Source organism: Myotis myotis, unplaced genomic scaffold (genome assembly GCF_014108235.1).
Source record: "Myotis myotis isolate mMyoMyo1 unplaced genomic scaffold, mMyoMyo1.p scaffold_m19_p_7, whole genome shotgun sequence".
Classification (NCBI taxonomy): Eukaryota; Metazoa; Chordata; class Mammalia; order Chiroptera; family Vespertilionidae; genus Myotis; species Myotis myotis.
Window position 1 is genome coordinate 37610093 of NW_023416379.1, and position 16956 is coordinate 37627048.

Below are 16956 nucleotides of genomic sequence, written 5' to 3' on the forward strand. Positions count from 1 at the left end.
AATCTGTTACCTCCCACACACCCCTACTGGGGATCGAGCCACAACCTAGGCAAGTGCCCTGAACAGGAATCGAACTGGCAACCTTTCAGTGCACAGGATGACGCTCAATCAATTGAGCCACACCGGCCAGGGCCTTCTTGTGTTTTTATAAGCTTTTCCAGGTCAAGGAAAAAGACAGTTAGCTTCCTGATTTATTTTCAATTTCTTTTTATTAAGGAATATGGTCCATATAATCTAAAAGGTATAAAGAATACAAATTACTTTTTACATTAGCATAATCCTGATATCAAAACCTGACAAAGATAATATAAGAAAAGAAATTACAGCCCTGATCAGTTTTTCTCAGTGGTTAGAATGTCGGGTCTCAGGTTTGACTCTGAGTCAAGGGCATGTATTTCGGTTGCAGGTTCTAGCCCGGGCTCTGGTTGGTGTGCGAGTTGGAGGCAATTAATCGAGGTGTTTCTCTCACATTGATGTTTCTTTCTCTATCTCCCTCTCCTCCCTCCTTCCACTCTTTCTTAAAAAATCAATGGAAAAAAATATCCTTGGTGAGGATTAAATAAAACAAAAGAAAAGAAATGAACATAATCAAATAACAGTATATTAAGATTATATTAGCATAACAAGTATATTAAAATATTTTTTAAGTATAATCTACTGAATTAATAGTTTAAAGAGTAAAAATCCATTATATTAATTATTGCTGAATTGAATAAGGCACTTTGTAAACTATATTCCTATAATGTTTGAATTTTTTATATCTTTGGACTCTGTGTGTGTGTGTGTGTGTTTGTGTTTAAAGGCAAATAGTTCAACAATAGGTTCCTGTAATATTTCCAAATGATATGGTAACAACACAAACAGTGGTTGTGGCAATAAGAATAGAATGGACAGACTAGTGCAGCCACTGTGGAGAACAGTATGGCGTCTCCTCAAAAATTAAAAATGGAACTTCCATTTGACCCAGTGATCCCACTTCTAGGAATGTATCCCAGGAAAACAAAAACACCAATTAGAAAGGATATATGCACCCCTATGTTCATAGTGGCACAATTTACAATAGCTAAGATTTGGAAACAGCCTAAGTGCCCATCAGCAGATGAGTGAATTAGAAAACTGTGGTACATCTACACAATGGAGTTCTACGCTACTGTAAAAAAGAAAGAACTCTTACCATTTGCAACAGCATGGATGGACCTGGAGAGTATTATGCTAAGCAAAATAAGCCAGTCGGAGAAAGAAAAATATCACATGATCTCACTCATTTGTAGAATATAATGAACAACATAAACTGATGAACAAAAATAGAACCAGAGACAGGGAAGCATTGTACAAACTATACAACCTATGAAGAAAGGCGGGGGGCGGGGGGAGGCGGTTGAGGGGGTAAGAGATCAACCAAAGGATTTGTATGCATGCATATGAGCAAAACCAGTGGACACAGACAGTAGGGGGGCAGGGGGCAGGTGTGAGGGATTGTGCTTGGGGGAGGGGGTGGCGGGGGAGAGGTCAGTAGGGGGGAAAAGGAGAAGTGTACTACTATTTGTAATACTTTAAACAATAAAATAAAATTTTAAAAAAAGAATAGAATGGAAAGGGCTGATACAGGGGATATTTAAAAGAAAAACAATGGACTTAATGACTCATAGACTAGAGAATGAAGGGAGGAGATGAGGGCAAAGATCAATTTGTCAACAGGAAAAATAAAGGGGAGTTCTGTGTCCCACCTCTACAGATGAAGTTTGTTTTGCTCATTTAAACTTTTTAATGTGACAAGAGCCTTTAATGGTCCTATTCTATATGTTTTACAAAGATAATGATATTTCCCAAAGTGAGCAGAACATGGGCATTCAAAATAAGATCCCACAACCACAGCAGAAAATGAAAATGGAGACAAGACCTTCTGATTTCTCATTTCTTTGTGGAACTAGAAGTTGATTCTTTAACAAAAATGTCAAATTGTAAAAGCTTAATTATTTTCAGAACTTTAAAAAAATAGGTTTGATTCTAGCATTTGTGGCAAAACTAAGACTAAGGGTTCTGCCAGTCTCTGTTTTGGGTGATCTTAACTGTAATCAACTAATCTGCATTCCTATGGGATGAGATGGGCCTCTACCCACTGCTATCTCTAGAGGAGGGCAAGGTATATGGACCCCAACATAGCACTCCCACCTGTAGTACTAGTTCCTGGAAGCCATTGCTTGGTCTCATACAGAAGAAGCATAGGCCAAGGTGAGTCTTCTTTCAACCAATGGCAACTTCTACATGACCTTGGACAAATCACTCCATTTAGTTGGGCTTCAGTTGTCTCATATATAAAATTAGAATTTCAATATCCATGCTACCCATTAGGTGGAATAGTTGAAAATATCAGAGTTACAGAAGAAAAATGGCCTCATAATCTGTAAATTACTATTTAAATGTCTAGTATGCCATTATAATTTATGAAAATTATTTCCTAGAGGATTAACTGAGTTATTTTGGACATAATACCAAACATTAATAGTACACATTAAATGTAAAGCTCTCAATAATTTTGCTACCACATGCAAAAGAAGGCAAAGAAAACTTAAGTGTTGTTGAGTTATGAGAAAAACCCACAGTTGGTTCATTACCCAGATTCATCAGCCACATACCTGAAGTATTAATAATAATTGACCTTTGACAGTATTAATTCAGTAAAATGTAACAATTTTAATTTTCCAAATTTCTTTGAGGAATGTGAAGATTAGTTTGCTGTTAATATTAATTGCCCATAATCTGCCACTAAGGTTAACTGATGACTTTGTGAAATGGAGTAAGTTTAATGTTTTTAATGTTTTCCAGTTGCCAAAAAAATTTCAAGTGAATATGGCATAAAGTGTTTGTCAGTAGGAGACGCTTTGCGTTCCGTGTTAAGCAACCAACCAGACACAGAGCTGGCACTTATGTTAAATTGGCATCTTCATAAAGGATTGACAGTACCTGATTCTCTGGCTATTCAAGCCTTAGAAGTATCTATGATGCACAGTGCATGTAATACCACAGGGTAAGCGGGGAACTGGAGGGGGTGGTGGACTCATTCAAAAAATTCCTCACTGGAATTCAAAACACTTGTCTTAAATAGGGTCTAAAGCTCTTATAAAAGGTGTGTTCTGCTTTGGTGTGTCAAACTTTGGGTACCTATATGGTCACATATTTTAGTTTTCTACGGGGCTAAAACTTGGCTTGAACACTGACAGGCCAGCATAACAAGCTGGCCACTTGACTCTCTGCAGCAACCCTGAGTCATCCAAAAGTCTCTGGGCTTGGACTTTCCCGTTGATTGGTGACAACTGTCCTGATCTAGCTCTGGGGGAGAAGTGATATTACCACACTGTTTCATAGTGTGACCTCCACAGATTCGTACTGCCTCCTGGAGTGATGGAGAAGTGGCCCTCCCCTGTCACGGGAGCAGTGCCCCTTCCCTGAATGCTACGTTTGGACAGGAGGGCTGTCTGTACTTGAGTTATGCCTTCAACTTAAACTCCTCTGCTCAGCCATTGCTCCCTCGGTGCAGGCACTGGTCACACCCAGTAGTAAATGACGGGGAAGCCCAAGGCCCTGCTCTTGAGCCCAGGTCACTGACCTAGATTCTCTGATTTACTCAAGGTGGTTTTATGTTAAGGAGTCTCTGCCCTTCCCTGCAGCTGCTGCGTAACCAAATCCTTGGAGAGTTCTCCTAACTTCAGTTATGAGGGAGCAGATTCTGGGATGTGGATATCCTATAACTATGTATCAAAGGAGTCTTTTTCTCCTCAGAGAAGATCCTGGGGTTTATGCAAATTGAGTTACCCCTCCCTGGAGGTCAGCTTTGCACACAAGAAATCTCAGTAAGAGCAATCTTGTTTGAGTCGCAAATGTTTTCTATTTCACCTTCATACCAGGAGAGTGACTACCTATTTTCCCTGAATTTCCCCAATCCGGAGGGCCCCTTAAGTAACCCTTCACAGGAGAGAGAAATTGAGCTACTCTCCATTAAAGACAACGACAAGGACACCCCCATACATTGTCTGTTAAGCTTGCGTGGCTAGGTTAGTTTACACTTTGCTGGACCAGGAAACGTGGAACTATTTAGTGGCTAGAGAGCTGCTGGGAGTATTGAAGGAAGGCCTCCTGTGACTTACACCAAACTATCCCTTCCTGATGACCATCAGCCAGCATCTCCCTGATTTGGGGGACCACTCCTCCCAGAATTTATGAACAGCCTTTACTCCTCCTCCCAGTTTGATAGTAACACTCCCACTATTTCAAACTGTTGGACTAGTCAAACCGGTTTGGCTCAGTGGATAGAGTGTCGGCCTGTGGACTGAAAGGTCCCAGGTTCGATTCCGGTCAAGGGCATGTACCTTGCTTGCAGGCACATCCCCAGTGGGAGATGTGCAGGAGGCAGCTGGTTGATGTTTCTCTCTCATCGTTGTTTCTAACTCTCTGTCCCTCTCCCTTCCTCTCTGTAAAAAATCAATAAGATATATTTCTTAAAAAAAATTTTGGACTAACAAATTCTCCTTCATTTCTGCCCAGTGGCATGATGGGTCCTGATGGAATGACTCTCTCCCAGAAATATAGGGCTTCTCTCACCACCTCTTCATCTCCCCTTCCACACACCCTAGCCTCCCCAATTGAATAACACAGTTTTTACAGTATTAATGTTATCTCTCGAATCCTGCCAAAACCTAGTTCTATGATGCTAAGTGTATGAGTTCAGAGCCGTGTGCCTGTGTATGCTGTCTTCCTCCTGAGCCTTGAGCTGACTAAGATAAAAAAAAATAGAGAGAGAGCCCCATCGGGTGTGACTCAGCGGTTGAGCAGCGACCCAGAAACCAAGAGGTCACCAGTTCAATTCCTAGTCAGGGCGCATGCTTGGGTTGTGGGCTCGATGCCCAGTTGGGGGCGTGCAGGAGGCAGCCAACCAATGATTCTCTCTCATCATTGACATTTCTGTCTCTTTCTCCCTCTCCTTTCCTCTCTGAAATCAATGAAAATATATTTAAAATTTTTAAAAATAAAGAGAGATAAAAAGAGTGGAGTGCAAAGAGGATAGATCAAGTTACTTAAGGAAGAGCATAGAGCTACTCATAAAGAGATAAACTGGTCTGGTAGAAAGAAAGGAAGGTCTGAGAGAAAAGAAATCTGAAATTTTTATTTTCATGTTTCTCCTTGTTAGTGTTATCATCGATGGATATCCAGTAACCAAGTATCAAGTGAGTCTTTTGGAGGCCGAGTCAATCATTCCCCTGATCATCTTTGAGTTGGATGTACCTTCCAAGGAGATTTTCAAAAGATTGCTCCTGGAAAAAAAAAAGGAACAAAGGTAATGGGATGGGATGAAAATAGCGATTAAGGAATGAACTTTAATCATCCCGGGGGAAAAAGTATGTTTTAAACAGCGTTTTCCATTCCTCCTCTATTTCTCCATTAGTTTGCCTTATCCATTACACAATAGCTCACAGATTATAGCTGTCAAGAAGTCCAAGTACCACAAAAATATTGTTGAGATTAGGCAACATTACCAAGAACAACATCAGAACTGGTATGTGATTGATGGTTTTCACAGCAAATGGTGGGTATGGAATGAAGTCATTACGAATGTTAAAATGGTGAATGGATACATGCAGACATACCTGGAAAGAATAAAAGAAGGTAAGAAAACAGTTAAATAACTGTTAAAATAAAATAAAATATGAATTTAAAGTCTACACACACGGCTCATCTTACTATAATTCATTCAATTTGAACATTTGTTCCCACATTTTTAATCAGTATTTTATATATATAATAATTTCCAACTTTTGTGGGCATATATATTTGTTTTAATAAATTACGATCATCTTTGAGTGCCTGTGTGAACCTAGCACATAAAATTAATGCATGGTTTTCCACTAGAAGAGTTCATGGTGTTTGGGATGCTATGTAAGAAGCTCTTTTCAAGATTGCCAGTTATTGAGGGCAGTAATCTGTGGAATGACACTTGTCAAAATTTTATTTAGGAATCAAGAATTGAAGTTATCCTTACTGTTTACATTCACTATGGTATTATATAAATGTTGAGTCTATAAAAAATTAATTCAGCATAAAATGTCTTTTTATCTATATTTGGAATCTATGAAAGAAAATGGTTGATTATATATGCCTATATGTTTCTTGATTTTTCTCCAAAAAGACACAAAATAGAAGAAAAGTTATCTACACCTGATTATCTCTAAAAAACAGAGACTCCAAACAGTTCATCTGGAGGGGGTCTCAGAAACATCTGCTTAATGACTTTGTTTAACTTTAGAAACTGTAGAGAAGATATAAAAAGGTATGAGAGAGCAGCATGGCCAAGAGAATCTTGTACAAGAAAAACTGCAGTGAGATGTTGATGATAATTGCATCACTGAATCTGACTTGCTTCATTATTTGGGCATAACCAGTATCTCTGGTTCCTGTTGGTCTGCAGATTGGGACTTTGTTTTCACCTGAGTATTATAAGACATGAAGATAAGCCCTAGCTGTTTTGGCTCAGTGGATAGAGCATCAGCCTGCGGACTGAACAGTCCCGGGTTCGATTCCAGTCAAGGGCACATGCCTGGGTTGCAGGTTTGATCCCCAGTAGGGGGAATGCAGAAGGCAGCCAATCAATGGTTCTCTCTCATCATTGACATTTCTCTCTCTCCCTTCCTCTCTAAAAGCAGTAAAAGTATATTTTTTAAAAGTATGTGAAATGAAGATAAAGAATGCAATCAAAGGAAGAATTGAGTTTTTATAAACCCACTAGAGGCCAGGTGCATGAAATTCATGCACTGGGGATGTGGGGGGTGTCCCTCAGCCCAGCATGCACCCTCTCCAATCTGGGACCCCTTGGGGGATGTCCGACTGCTGGTTTAGGCCCAATCCCGCTAAACCAGCAGTCAGACATCCCTCTCACAATCCAGGACTACTGGCTCCCAACCGCTTGTCTGCCTGCCTGCCTGATTGCCCCTAACCACTCCCCTGCGAGCCAAATCACCCCAAACTGCCCTCCCCTGCTGGCCCGGTTGCCCCCAACAGCCCTCCCCTGCTGGGTGGGTCACCCCTAAATGCTCTCCCCCAGCCACCCTGGTCACCCCCAACTGCCCTCCCCTGCAGTCCTGGTCCCCCCAACTGCCCTCCCCTGCCGGCCTAGTCCCCCCCAACCGCCCTCCCCAACAGCCCAGTTACTTCTAACTGCCCTCCCCTGCTGGCCTGGTTGCCCTGAACTGCCATCCCCTGCAGGCCTGGTTCCCCCCAATTGCCCTCCCCTGCCAGCTTGGTCCCCCACAACTGCCCTCCCCTACAGGCCTGGTCACCCCCAACTGCCCTCCCCTGCTGGCCTGGTTGCCTCCAGCTGCCCTCCCCTGCCAGCCATCTTGTGGTAGCCATCTTGTGCCCACATGGGGGAGGCCATCTTGTATGAGGGCATGATGGTCAATTTGCATATTACCTCTTTATTATATAGGATTACCAATAACTTTTAGATAACATCTCACTAGTAATACATTCCACAACAGATTTTGAAAGCAAAAATCATGCCTCATTTATTTTTCTGTTACCTTATTTTACCCTCGCTGCCTTAGATTAGGTCCTCATTCCAGTGAAGTATTGGGAAGAAAACTCTCAAACTTGTCCATTTAAGGAACTTGGGCTTTTAAAAATAGACTCCTTAGGTTAAACCTAGTCACTTTTGGATAAATGTTTCTTCACTTCTTTTGGGTGACATCTGGGCATAGGGGGAAGTTTGTGTTAGTAACATCATGTCAACAAACTATTTGTACTTCCTAAAATCTGTCCATAGAAAAATCAAAAATATGAAGCAAATGTATATGTGTGAGTGGGTGTATGTACCTATGCATACATGTACATATATGTGTGTATATATTTTAATAATATATATAATTTATAATAGCTAAGAATTAAAAACAAACAAAATATTCATTAACAGATAAATGGTTAAGTAAACCATATGTATATTTATAAAATGGGGAATACTATACATCAATTTTAAAAAGTAGGTAAATCATATAACTGATATGGAAAGATGTCAAAGACCATAACTAACTGATAATAAGTTTTACAGTATAGTGGCATAAGCATACTGTATGCAAAAAAAAATACAATACACTTGTGTACGTGCAGCTATGCAGAAAAGGTCTGAAAATGATGCAAACAACAGTGATTACCTCTCTTAGATGGAACTGTGAGGACAGAGGTGTGAAGAGAAACTTTTACTTTTTACTCTATTGTTCGGAAATATAGAATGTGTGTGCATTTGTATGATGCTGTGTAATTGAAGTTATTTTAATTTTAAAAATTATTATGTTTTCTATGAAAAGATGTATGTATGCTAATAGTTAATCTCTTGATAATAGGGAAAGCTGCCTGCATTGACAAGTTATGCATCACACCTCAGGAACTGATTTCTCGCCTGGGCGAGTTTGGACAGTTCTGCCCGGTCAGCCTGGCAGAATCATATGAGCTAGTTGATTGCTCAGAAATGGAGAGCTTGGAATTTGCCGCAGAATTCAGAGGGCATTATTATAAAATGGGTTCTCAGGAAAAACTGAATGTAAGTTTATTCCTAACTCCCAATATTTCCTAGGGAAAGAAAATTCCTGTTTCAGAACTCATCAGCTAGGAAGGGGTGGGCACAGTTGTGAACACCAGGAGCTGGGCACCAGGAGCCTATTGAACCTGTGGCTTTGGGACCAATGAGGCAACTCAGAAGCCAGTCCTGAGACTGCATCCCAAACATATTGTAGCACAAAGTAGATGTTCGGGGTCAGTGATAGGCCCTCAGCCTGGGCCAACTTAACAGGGAGGGAGACCCAACAGTGAGTGTCACCAAAGGAGGGGACGCTTGCTGAGCCACAGGAGAGCACCCAGGGGGTGGGATTCAGCTCCAAGAGTGCAGAAGGGAAGTCCAAGTTAGTAGAAATGAGCAATGTTTCCTGTTTTACACTTTTTTCTGTCACTAGAATTCTCTGTATACCTTATTTTTCTGTTTAATGGAACAGAATGCAGATTTATTCTAGTATTATGATTGGTAGTTGAAAACTAACCGGATGCCTCTGAACATTTTCTTTGCCTCTGAAGAATTAGAGTTTTTTGATCACTTAATTAAGGAGGCATTCTTTCTGCTTATTTAAATGGTAATCACAGAATTTAAAAACCGGAAGAACGTGCATCTGCTCCGCCCCTCCATTTTATAGCGTGGTAACTAAAGCAAAGGACATGCACGTAGTTCATTATACTGCAGGACAGGGAGACAAGTGGGCAGGGACAGTGTGCTCTCCAGTACCTGGTACATAGTAGGAACTCAGTAAATGTTTTTTTATGAATGGAAGAGCAAGCGAGTAGATTAGGAGAGACCTTACATGTGATCACTTGGGAGTATTACTGTAAGGAATTTCCAGCCAAGGAAGGAGTTATGGTAGTGCTGAGAGCGACTCTCAGATGGTTTGAGGGACCAAATGTTGCTTCTGAAAATGGAGGGAGTACCAGGAGAGCCTCAGTGGGTTTTTGGTTGGCATGGTATTCCTGGTTTAAATGGTCTTATTGCTATAATTCTGTCTTTATAGAAATTTTTGGAGAACCCAACATTATATGTGCCTCCATTAGCACCTCATCCACTCCCACCTGCCGACATGATCCCCAAGAGGCTGACCCTGTCAGAGCTGAAGAAGCGGTTCCCTAAGTGTGCTGAGCTCCACGGCTACTGTCCTGTGACCTATCAGGATGGAAACCAAAGGCAAGTCCTCGTGGAAGCACAGGATGAGATCTCTACTCGGAATAAGTGGTTCATTTAACAGTCTTAACGTTGTGATCAAAAGGTCACTACTGTTTAACTGGAAAATATTCTTTCTTTCTTGAGTTGCATAGCTAGAAAAATAAAACATTTGACATTTTATTGACACAGTCCTGCATATTAATTATACTATGAATTTTTTTGTCTTTCAGATATGAAGCCCTAGTACCTGGGAACATTAAGTATGCCATAGAATATCGTGATCGTATATACATTTGTGAGAATAGTGAAAAACTTGAGAAATTTTTGAGGTGAGACCATTCACTAAGTCACATATTTCTTGAATATCTTCTTAATGTTCAGTGTACCATGGTGGGATAGATATGTGTGCACACACATACATACACATATACATGCATATGCACACACATATACGTACATATATGATGGTGAACAAGGTCTGGTCCCTGCTGTTCCAAAGCCTGAGGCTCAGAGGTAAAAGAGACGCTAAGTACCTGATAAGAAAACAGGATATGATGGGGTTTAGGGTGGGGAAATACCAGGAGTTGTGGGAAAGCGTAGCCTGAAAGTCTGACTAGATTGTCTCTTTGTGAATGAGGAGTGGGACTTGACTAGGTAAAAGAAAAAGGGACAGGCTTTAACCAGAGGGACCGGCTTTAACCAGAGGGGCCTACAAACCTGGCCCAGGCAATAACAGAGCTGCAAGAAAGTCAGCATGGCTAGATGTGATGTGGAGAGGGAAAGGAGCAGGAGGGGAGGCTGGAGATAGTGAGCCGGGCCCAAGTGTGGAAGGTCACGTAAAATCACCATCAACCACTTAGACTCGATTCCATGGGCAGTCGAATACACTGACTGGTTTTGAGTGCTATAATCAAATTTGCTTTGGAAAGAGATCATCATTGGAACATTGATGATGGATTGGAGGCAGGAATACCAGCTATGAGGCTGTTGGAGAAACCCTGTCCAAAATACTATAGCATGTTTGAGGTCGCCCGTGAAGGGTAATGTGGGGAAATCAGCAGGCTTAGAGCAAGCCCAGAGAAACACCGACAAAGGACTGTCAGCAGAGCCTACCGGGGAGAGTGAGAAGGAAGAACCCACAGAGAGGTGAAAGGAGAGCCAGCAGGGGAGGCTCAGAGGTGAAGGCCAGAGAGTCTCTGGGAGGGTGTGGCCAACAGGTGTAGATGCTGCTTGGAGGCGAAGCAAGACAGCATTTGAAAGTGTGTCAGATTTAGGTTATAAATGGTCACCAGTGACCTTGGCACGAATGGCTTCCGTCGAATAAAGTGAGTAGTAGCCAATTACAAAGTGTCAAGGAGTGGGTGCGAGGTGATGAAATGAAGGCCTTGGCTGCAGCCCAGAGTTTACAAGCACAGATGTCTACAGTGTCAGGAAGGTGATGTAAGTGAGGCAAGCAGGTTGGAGGTGAAGCAACAGGAAGTAGTGGGGTCTGCTGCCCACTCAATGGCAGGCGCCCCAGTTAAAAGGGCAGCAGCTAGTCATCTACTGACAGCCATTTCTGTTTTTCACAAGAAGTTGGAAACCACATTTCTATTAATTTTTCCCTGATTTTTAAATGTTTGTGACTGACTCAACATTTTTAAAAAATAATGTGTGGATCAAATCACATCTGCAGGTGGAATCTGTGCAATAGTCTGTGATCTCTAGTGAAGTACACTGTTTGAAGAAGTTTAACTGTAAAAAAAAAAAAAAAAAGACATTAGTTGCTGGAAGAAATTTGAGATTGAAGGACTGAGGTGGTTTTTCTTTTTTATTTCTTTTTTTTCCCCCTAATGTGGGAGGTTTGAGCATGTTTAAAGGCAGATGCATGGGAAGATCCAATGCATGGGAAAGAAATGCCAAAGGTGAGAGGGAGAGAGGAATGCTATAGTGAGATACCTAGGGAGAGGGGAGAGTGGGGATCCAAAGTGTGGGTGGAGAATGATGATAGGTGAGAAGGAAGCTTCAGCATGCAAAGAGGAGCCTGTGTGGGGCTTTGCTGGTGATAAACAGTTTAGATATCTTCTCTTCATATAGCATGGCATCTGTGTAGGGGATTATTTGGGAGAGTTAGAAGTTTGAAGAGAATAAAGAAAATTGTATATAATTGCTGTGAAAAATGAGAAAACTGAGAATAGGTGAGCTAGGGACTGAGGCAAACGTGATGGTCATGAATTTCTAAAAGCTCCACTGGAGAAAATGGGTAGTGAACATATCTTTTCATTGTCTCTCCTGTATCTACATGCCTGTATACACACAGTGAGTCTATCTGTGACCATCATCTAATGAACCTTGTGTTTTTAGAACACCACTGAAATACTGGAATCAGAAGCTTCCATACAAACTTCCTCCATTAAAGGAACCAATACATCTCACTAGTCTTCCTTTGCCTGGATATCTGGAACAGGTTCAGTTACACTATTTTCTTTCTCTATATATATACATTGGAAGAGTAAAATTTTTTAAAATATATTTTTATTGATTTCAGAGAGAGGAAGGGAGAGAGATAGAGGAATAGAAACATCAATGATGAAAGAAAATCATTGATAGGTTGCCTCCTGCATGCCCCCCACTGTAATCAAGCCTACAGCCTAGGCATATGCCCTGACCAGGAATTGAACAGTGACCTCCAGGTGCATAGGTTGATGCTCAACCACTGAGCAATGCTGGCTGGACACAATGACCTCGTCTTTAACAGTAATTTTTGTTTTGGTAGATGAAATTCAAGGCAGAGTTTTCTGATTTTAAGCTGAAAATCCCACTTTAACCATTTTGTTTATGGGTGCTTATGAAAAGATGTATGCAATATCTACTTTTCAAATACCTGCACTAAAGTGGAGAGTAGATTGTCATAAAATTATTTACATTTGACATATGGTTTGGTTTGTATTTTGAATTTCAGTATCTGTAAAACATTTTCTTATTTTGAAATGTACAGATCCAGTGTCTGAGAGGTTTATTTCCAGCTTCAGAGTTATAGTGTCTTTGAAGCTATCTACTGAAGTCACACTTTATTTATCTAATCTAATAAAAGAGAAACATGCAAATTGACTGTACCTCCACTACACCCACAAGCCACGCCTACAAGCCAATCAGAAGCAAATATGCAAATTAACCCAACTAAGATGGTGGCAGCCACAGAGCTGGAGTGAGCAGGAGGCTTGAGTTACCCCCGGCAATGGAGGAAGCCAAGCTTCCCGCCTGCCCTGCTGTCCCTGAGCTCCGCTCAAGGCTACAAAGTTTCAATTACAGAAGATAGATAAATCCCAGATACCTGCTTCCAGCCAGCGTGGCCTCCGGGCATGGCCTCCACTCAAGGAGGGGCTAGGAGTTCCAGGACCTGGGCTCTGCTCAAGGATACAAAGTTTCAATTATAGAAATTAAATAAATCCCAGATACCTGCTTCCAGCCATGGCTGTGACCAGCCTGAAAATGGCCCTCAGCCCCTCACCCAGGCTGGCCAGGCACCCCAGTGGGGAACCCCACCCTGAAGGGGATGCAACCAGCCTGAAAACAGCCATGAGCCCCTCACCCAGGCTGGGCAGGCACCCCAGCGGGACCCCCCCCACCCTAAAGGGGCTGTGGCCAGCCTGAAAACAGCCCTCAGCCCCTCACCCAGGTTGGCCACACCCCCATGGGGTGAGGGTCCCCGCTGGGGGGCTTGGCCAGCCTGCAAACAGCCATCAGCCCCTCACCCAGGCTGGCCAGGCACCCCAGCAGGACCCCCACCCTGATGAGGACACCCTTCAGGCAAACCAGCTGGCCCCCACCCATGCACCAGGCCTCTATCCTGCATAATAAAAGGATAATATGCAAATTGACCATAACAGCAGAACCACTGAGAATGACTGGTCACTATGACACACACTGACAACCAAGGGAAAGATGCTCAATGCAGGAGCTTCCCCCTGGTGGTCAGTGTGCTCCCACAGGGGGAGCCCTGCTCAACCACAAGCCAGGCTGACGAATGCCAGCACAGCATTGGTGGCGGTAGCCTCTCCCGCCTCCTCAGCAGCACTAAGGATGTCCGACTGCAGCTTAGGCCTGCTCCCTGCTGGCAAGTGGACATCCCCTGAGGGGTCCCAGACTGTGAGAGGGCACAGGCTGGGCTGAGGGACGCCCCCCCCCCCCGGGTGCACAAATTTTTGTGCACCGGGCCTCTATTCTAAATATAAATCTTTTTAAACATAGTAAAACTTAACAGCAGCCAACTACTGTTTCGTACTCTCTCACAAAAATTCTTAACCACTCGGTTTTTTTCAACTCTCCTGGATATTTCATCTTCAATCTTGTTTAATATCAAAATGTAAGATGAGGCTCACCCACAGAGGGTTTCGCATAAAGGCCAAGTTTCATCAGGAGGACCTCAAACCTTATTTGCCTGCCCTAGGCTCTGGAATATTGACTGCAGTGATCTCTGTGGTCTCTGAGAGTCCTGGTCAGGTGGCCAAAGGTCCAGATAGTGGAGGCAATCTGGCCAGTTCTGAGTAATGGAAGCAGAGATGGGCCAAGACAACTCAAAGCCCAGTGTCCCCTTCTTTCTTTTTTAATGTTGTGTTATGGAAAATGTCAAACATATAAAAATAGAGAGAATTGTGTAATGAAGCCCATGTAGCTATCACCTCGCTGGCACTACTAACCCAATTTATAATTTTCATTTTTCTTAACCAAACGTATTTTGGCTTTCTTTTATGTTGGCTAACTGGTCATCTAACCATAAGTTCCATTCCTCACCCCAGGAGATTATTAGAGGCAAAGAATAGCCTCTTTATCTATTTGCCACTAAGAAAATAAATCACTCAAATATACACACGATTTAAATTGTTTCCTATCTGCAGGGTATCGCAACTTCTCTAATTAAAGCAATGAATGCAGTAGGATGCTTAAAACCCAAATTTCCTTTCTTAAGTATAAAGAAATCCGCGCTACTCTATATAGCATTTCATCTAAAAGGTATGTCTTTTTTAATGATATATTACTCAGAAATAACACTAATTGTAGTATCTGTGATAAACAGGATTGTTGAGCTGGGTTGGTCTCTTGAATGGTTGGTGTGTGTGTGTGTGTGTGTGTGTGTGTGTGTGTGCGCGCATGCAAATATTTTTACAAAAATACCAAAACTTAATTTCTAGTTTTTAAAGCAGGGACTCTGCGTAATATAGTCAGCTCTCAAAAATTCATGCCATAGAGGAAGGTGAAAAGGCTATTATGGTCTGAAATAGAATAATCCCCAAATTTTGCTTGGGATTTGGATATCTTCTCAGCTCAATCACACATACACAGTTTCTCTTTCTCTGTAATTTAATGATTTACTAACCTAACGGAAAACATTCACAAGTCTGTGAACTTTTCTACAGCCTTTAATCCCAAAGGTTCTGAATATACAAGAAAAAAGTATAAGAAGAAGATGGAGCAGTTTATAGAGAGATGTGAACTCATTACATACCTGAGTGCCCACATGACCAGAAAATACAAGGAACCTCAGTTTAGAGCTATTGACTTTGATCATAAATTACAGACCTTTCTCTCTCTCAGAAATATAGACCCAGTTAAAGAATAGTTTGGTTGGGTGACTGCAGCCAGCATCTCAAGAGTTATCTGAAAGGCATAGAGGGAAATCAATTGAAAATCTGGCCTCGGATGAACTTCTCCCTCCTGAGTGAGACACCATGGCTGCCAGACCCCAAATAGACTCAAAGCTCTGCCATCCAGGAAGGAGTGCTCTTCTGTAAGCATAAGTTTTAATACCATTTTAAAGTTTATTGCTCTTGGTCTGAAATTTGATGCTTTAACAAAATGGTTATTCCATTTAGAATTCCATTTAGAATATTCTGGTAATTCATTTTACTTAATAAATCTGTTGTTCATTTTCCTTTTTAACACTTGCAGTTAAAAAGTCAGTCTCTGTTAAAGAAAATTACTCAGTAAATGTTAGAAAGCTTCAAGAAACAAAATTAACATTGATATCAATAAAATAGAAATGTTGGTTACACTTTTGAAATAAGTTGTTTTATGAACATAAGATGCTTTATCATATTCCCAACAAAAATAAATGGCTTTTGAGATAACTACATGGCTGCCTCTTTTTTTTTTTCTTTAAGTATTCAAGAAGGCATGCTTTATACATTATTTATAATTTGAAATCACCTGGAGTTTTGAGAAGAATGAAATCTAGAGTCTTATATTACATTATCAAGAAGTATGTGCAAGAGGAAAAGTTACTAAATTGAATTTGAATGAGATCTAAAAAGTAAGATTATCAGTTTTTCAGCAGTAGCATAAGAAATCTAGAATGTGAAGTAGCAAGACTGGCTTTTTAAAAAAATAATTTTTAAAAAAGCAACCTGTATAATCTTAGGTAAATCTCAATTTCTCTGAGGCTTTGTTTCTTAATCTCTAAAATTACAGATTTAGCTATTTTCAGCTTTATTGAGGTATAATTGACAAATAAAATCATATGTACTTAAAGTGTCCAATGTGGTGATTTTGATGTGGGTATACATTGTGAAATATTTACCACAATCAAGTTAATTAACACATCCATCACCCCACATAGTTATTTTGTGTATGTGTGTGTGTGTGTGTGTGTGTGTGTGTGTGTGTAGTTAGTACACTTAAGAACCAAATTGCAAGTATGCAGTACAGCACTGTTAACTATAGTCACCACTGTAATTGAGTCAGTACGGTATTGGTGAACAAATAGACAAATCAATGTTAACAGAGAAGCCACCAGAAATATACCCACATAAATATAGTCAATTGATCTTTAACAAATGAGCAAATTGAACATCCACATGCAAAAAATGAAACTAGACACAGACATTTTACCTTTCACAAAAATTAACTCAAAGTGGATCACAGATCAAAATGTAAAATGCAAAACTATAAAACTCCTGGAAGATAATAGATAACTTTGATTATGGCAATTACTTTTTAGATATCTCAGGCATGAAGCATGAAAGAAATGATTGATAAGCTGGACTTCATTAAAATGAAAAACTTCTGGTCTGCAAAAGACACTGTCAAGATAATGAGACAAACTATAAACTGGGAGAAAATTCTTGCAGAAGACATCTGATAAAGGACTGTTATTCAGAATATACAAGAACTCTTAAAAGTCAGTCAAATAACCCAGTCAAAAATAGGCAAAAGACCTGAACAGACACTTCACT

The 16956-nt window shown here is 41.0% G+C and overlaps 1 protein-coding gene across 1 annotated transcript in view; it reads left to right on the forward strand.

The window, feature by feature from the left end:
- The window catches only part of AK9 (adenylate kinase 9), a 103058-nt gene extending 87539 nt beyond the window's left edge, over window positions 1–15519 (forward strand). Inside the window, exons 33-41 of the mRNA XM_036318314.1 lie at window positions 2827–3028; window positions 5186–5332; window positions 5441–5661; window positions 8388–8584; window positions 9597–9766; window positions 9976–10074; window positions 12089–12191; window positions 14623–14737; window positions 15142–15519. Of these exons, the coding sequence (XP_036174207.1) occupies window positions 2827–3028; window positions 5186–5332; window positions 5441–5661; window positions 8388–8584; window positions 9597–9766; window positions 9976–10074; window positions 12089–12191; window positions 14623–14737; window positions 15142–15344 (1457 nt within the window). The 3' untranslated portion in view covers window positions 15345–15519. The remainder of the gene's footprint in view (window positions 1–2826; window positions 3029–5185; window positions 5333–5440; window positions 5662–8387; window positions 8585–9596; window positions 9767–9975; window positions 10075–12088; window positions 12192–14622; window positions 14738–15141) is intronic.
- The last annotated feature ends 1437 nt before the right edge of the window (window positions 15520–16956 follow it).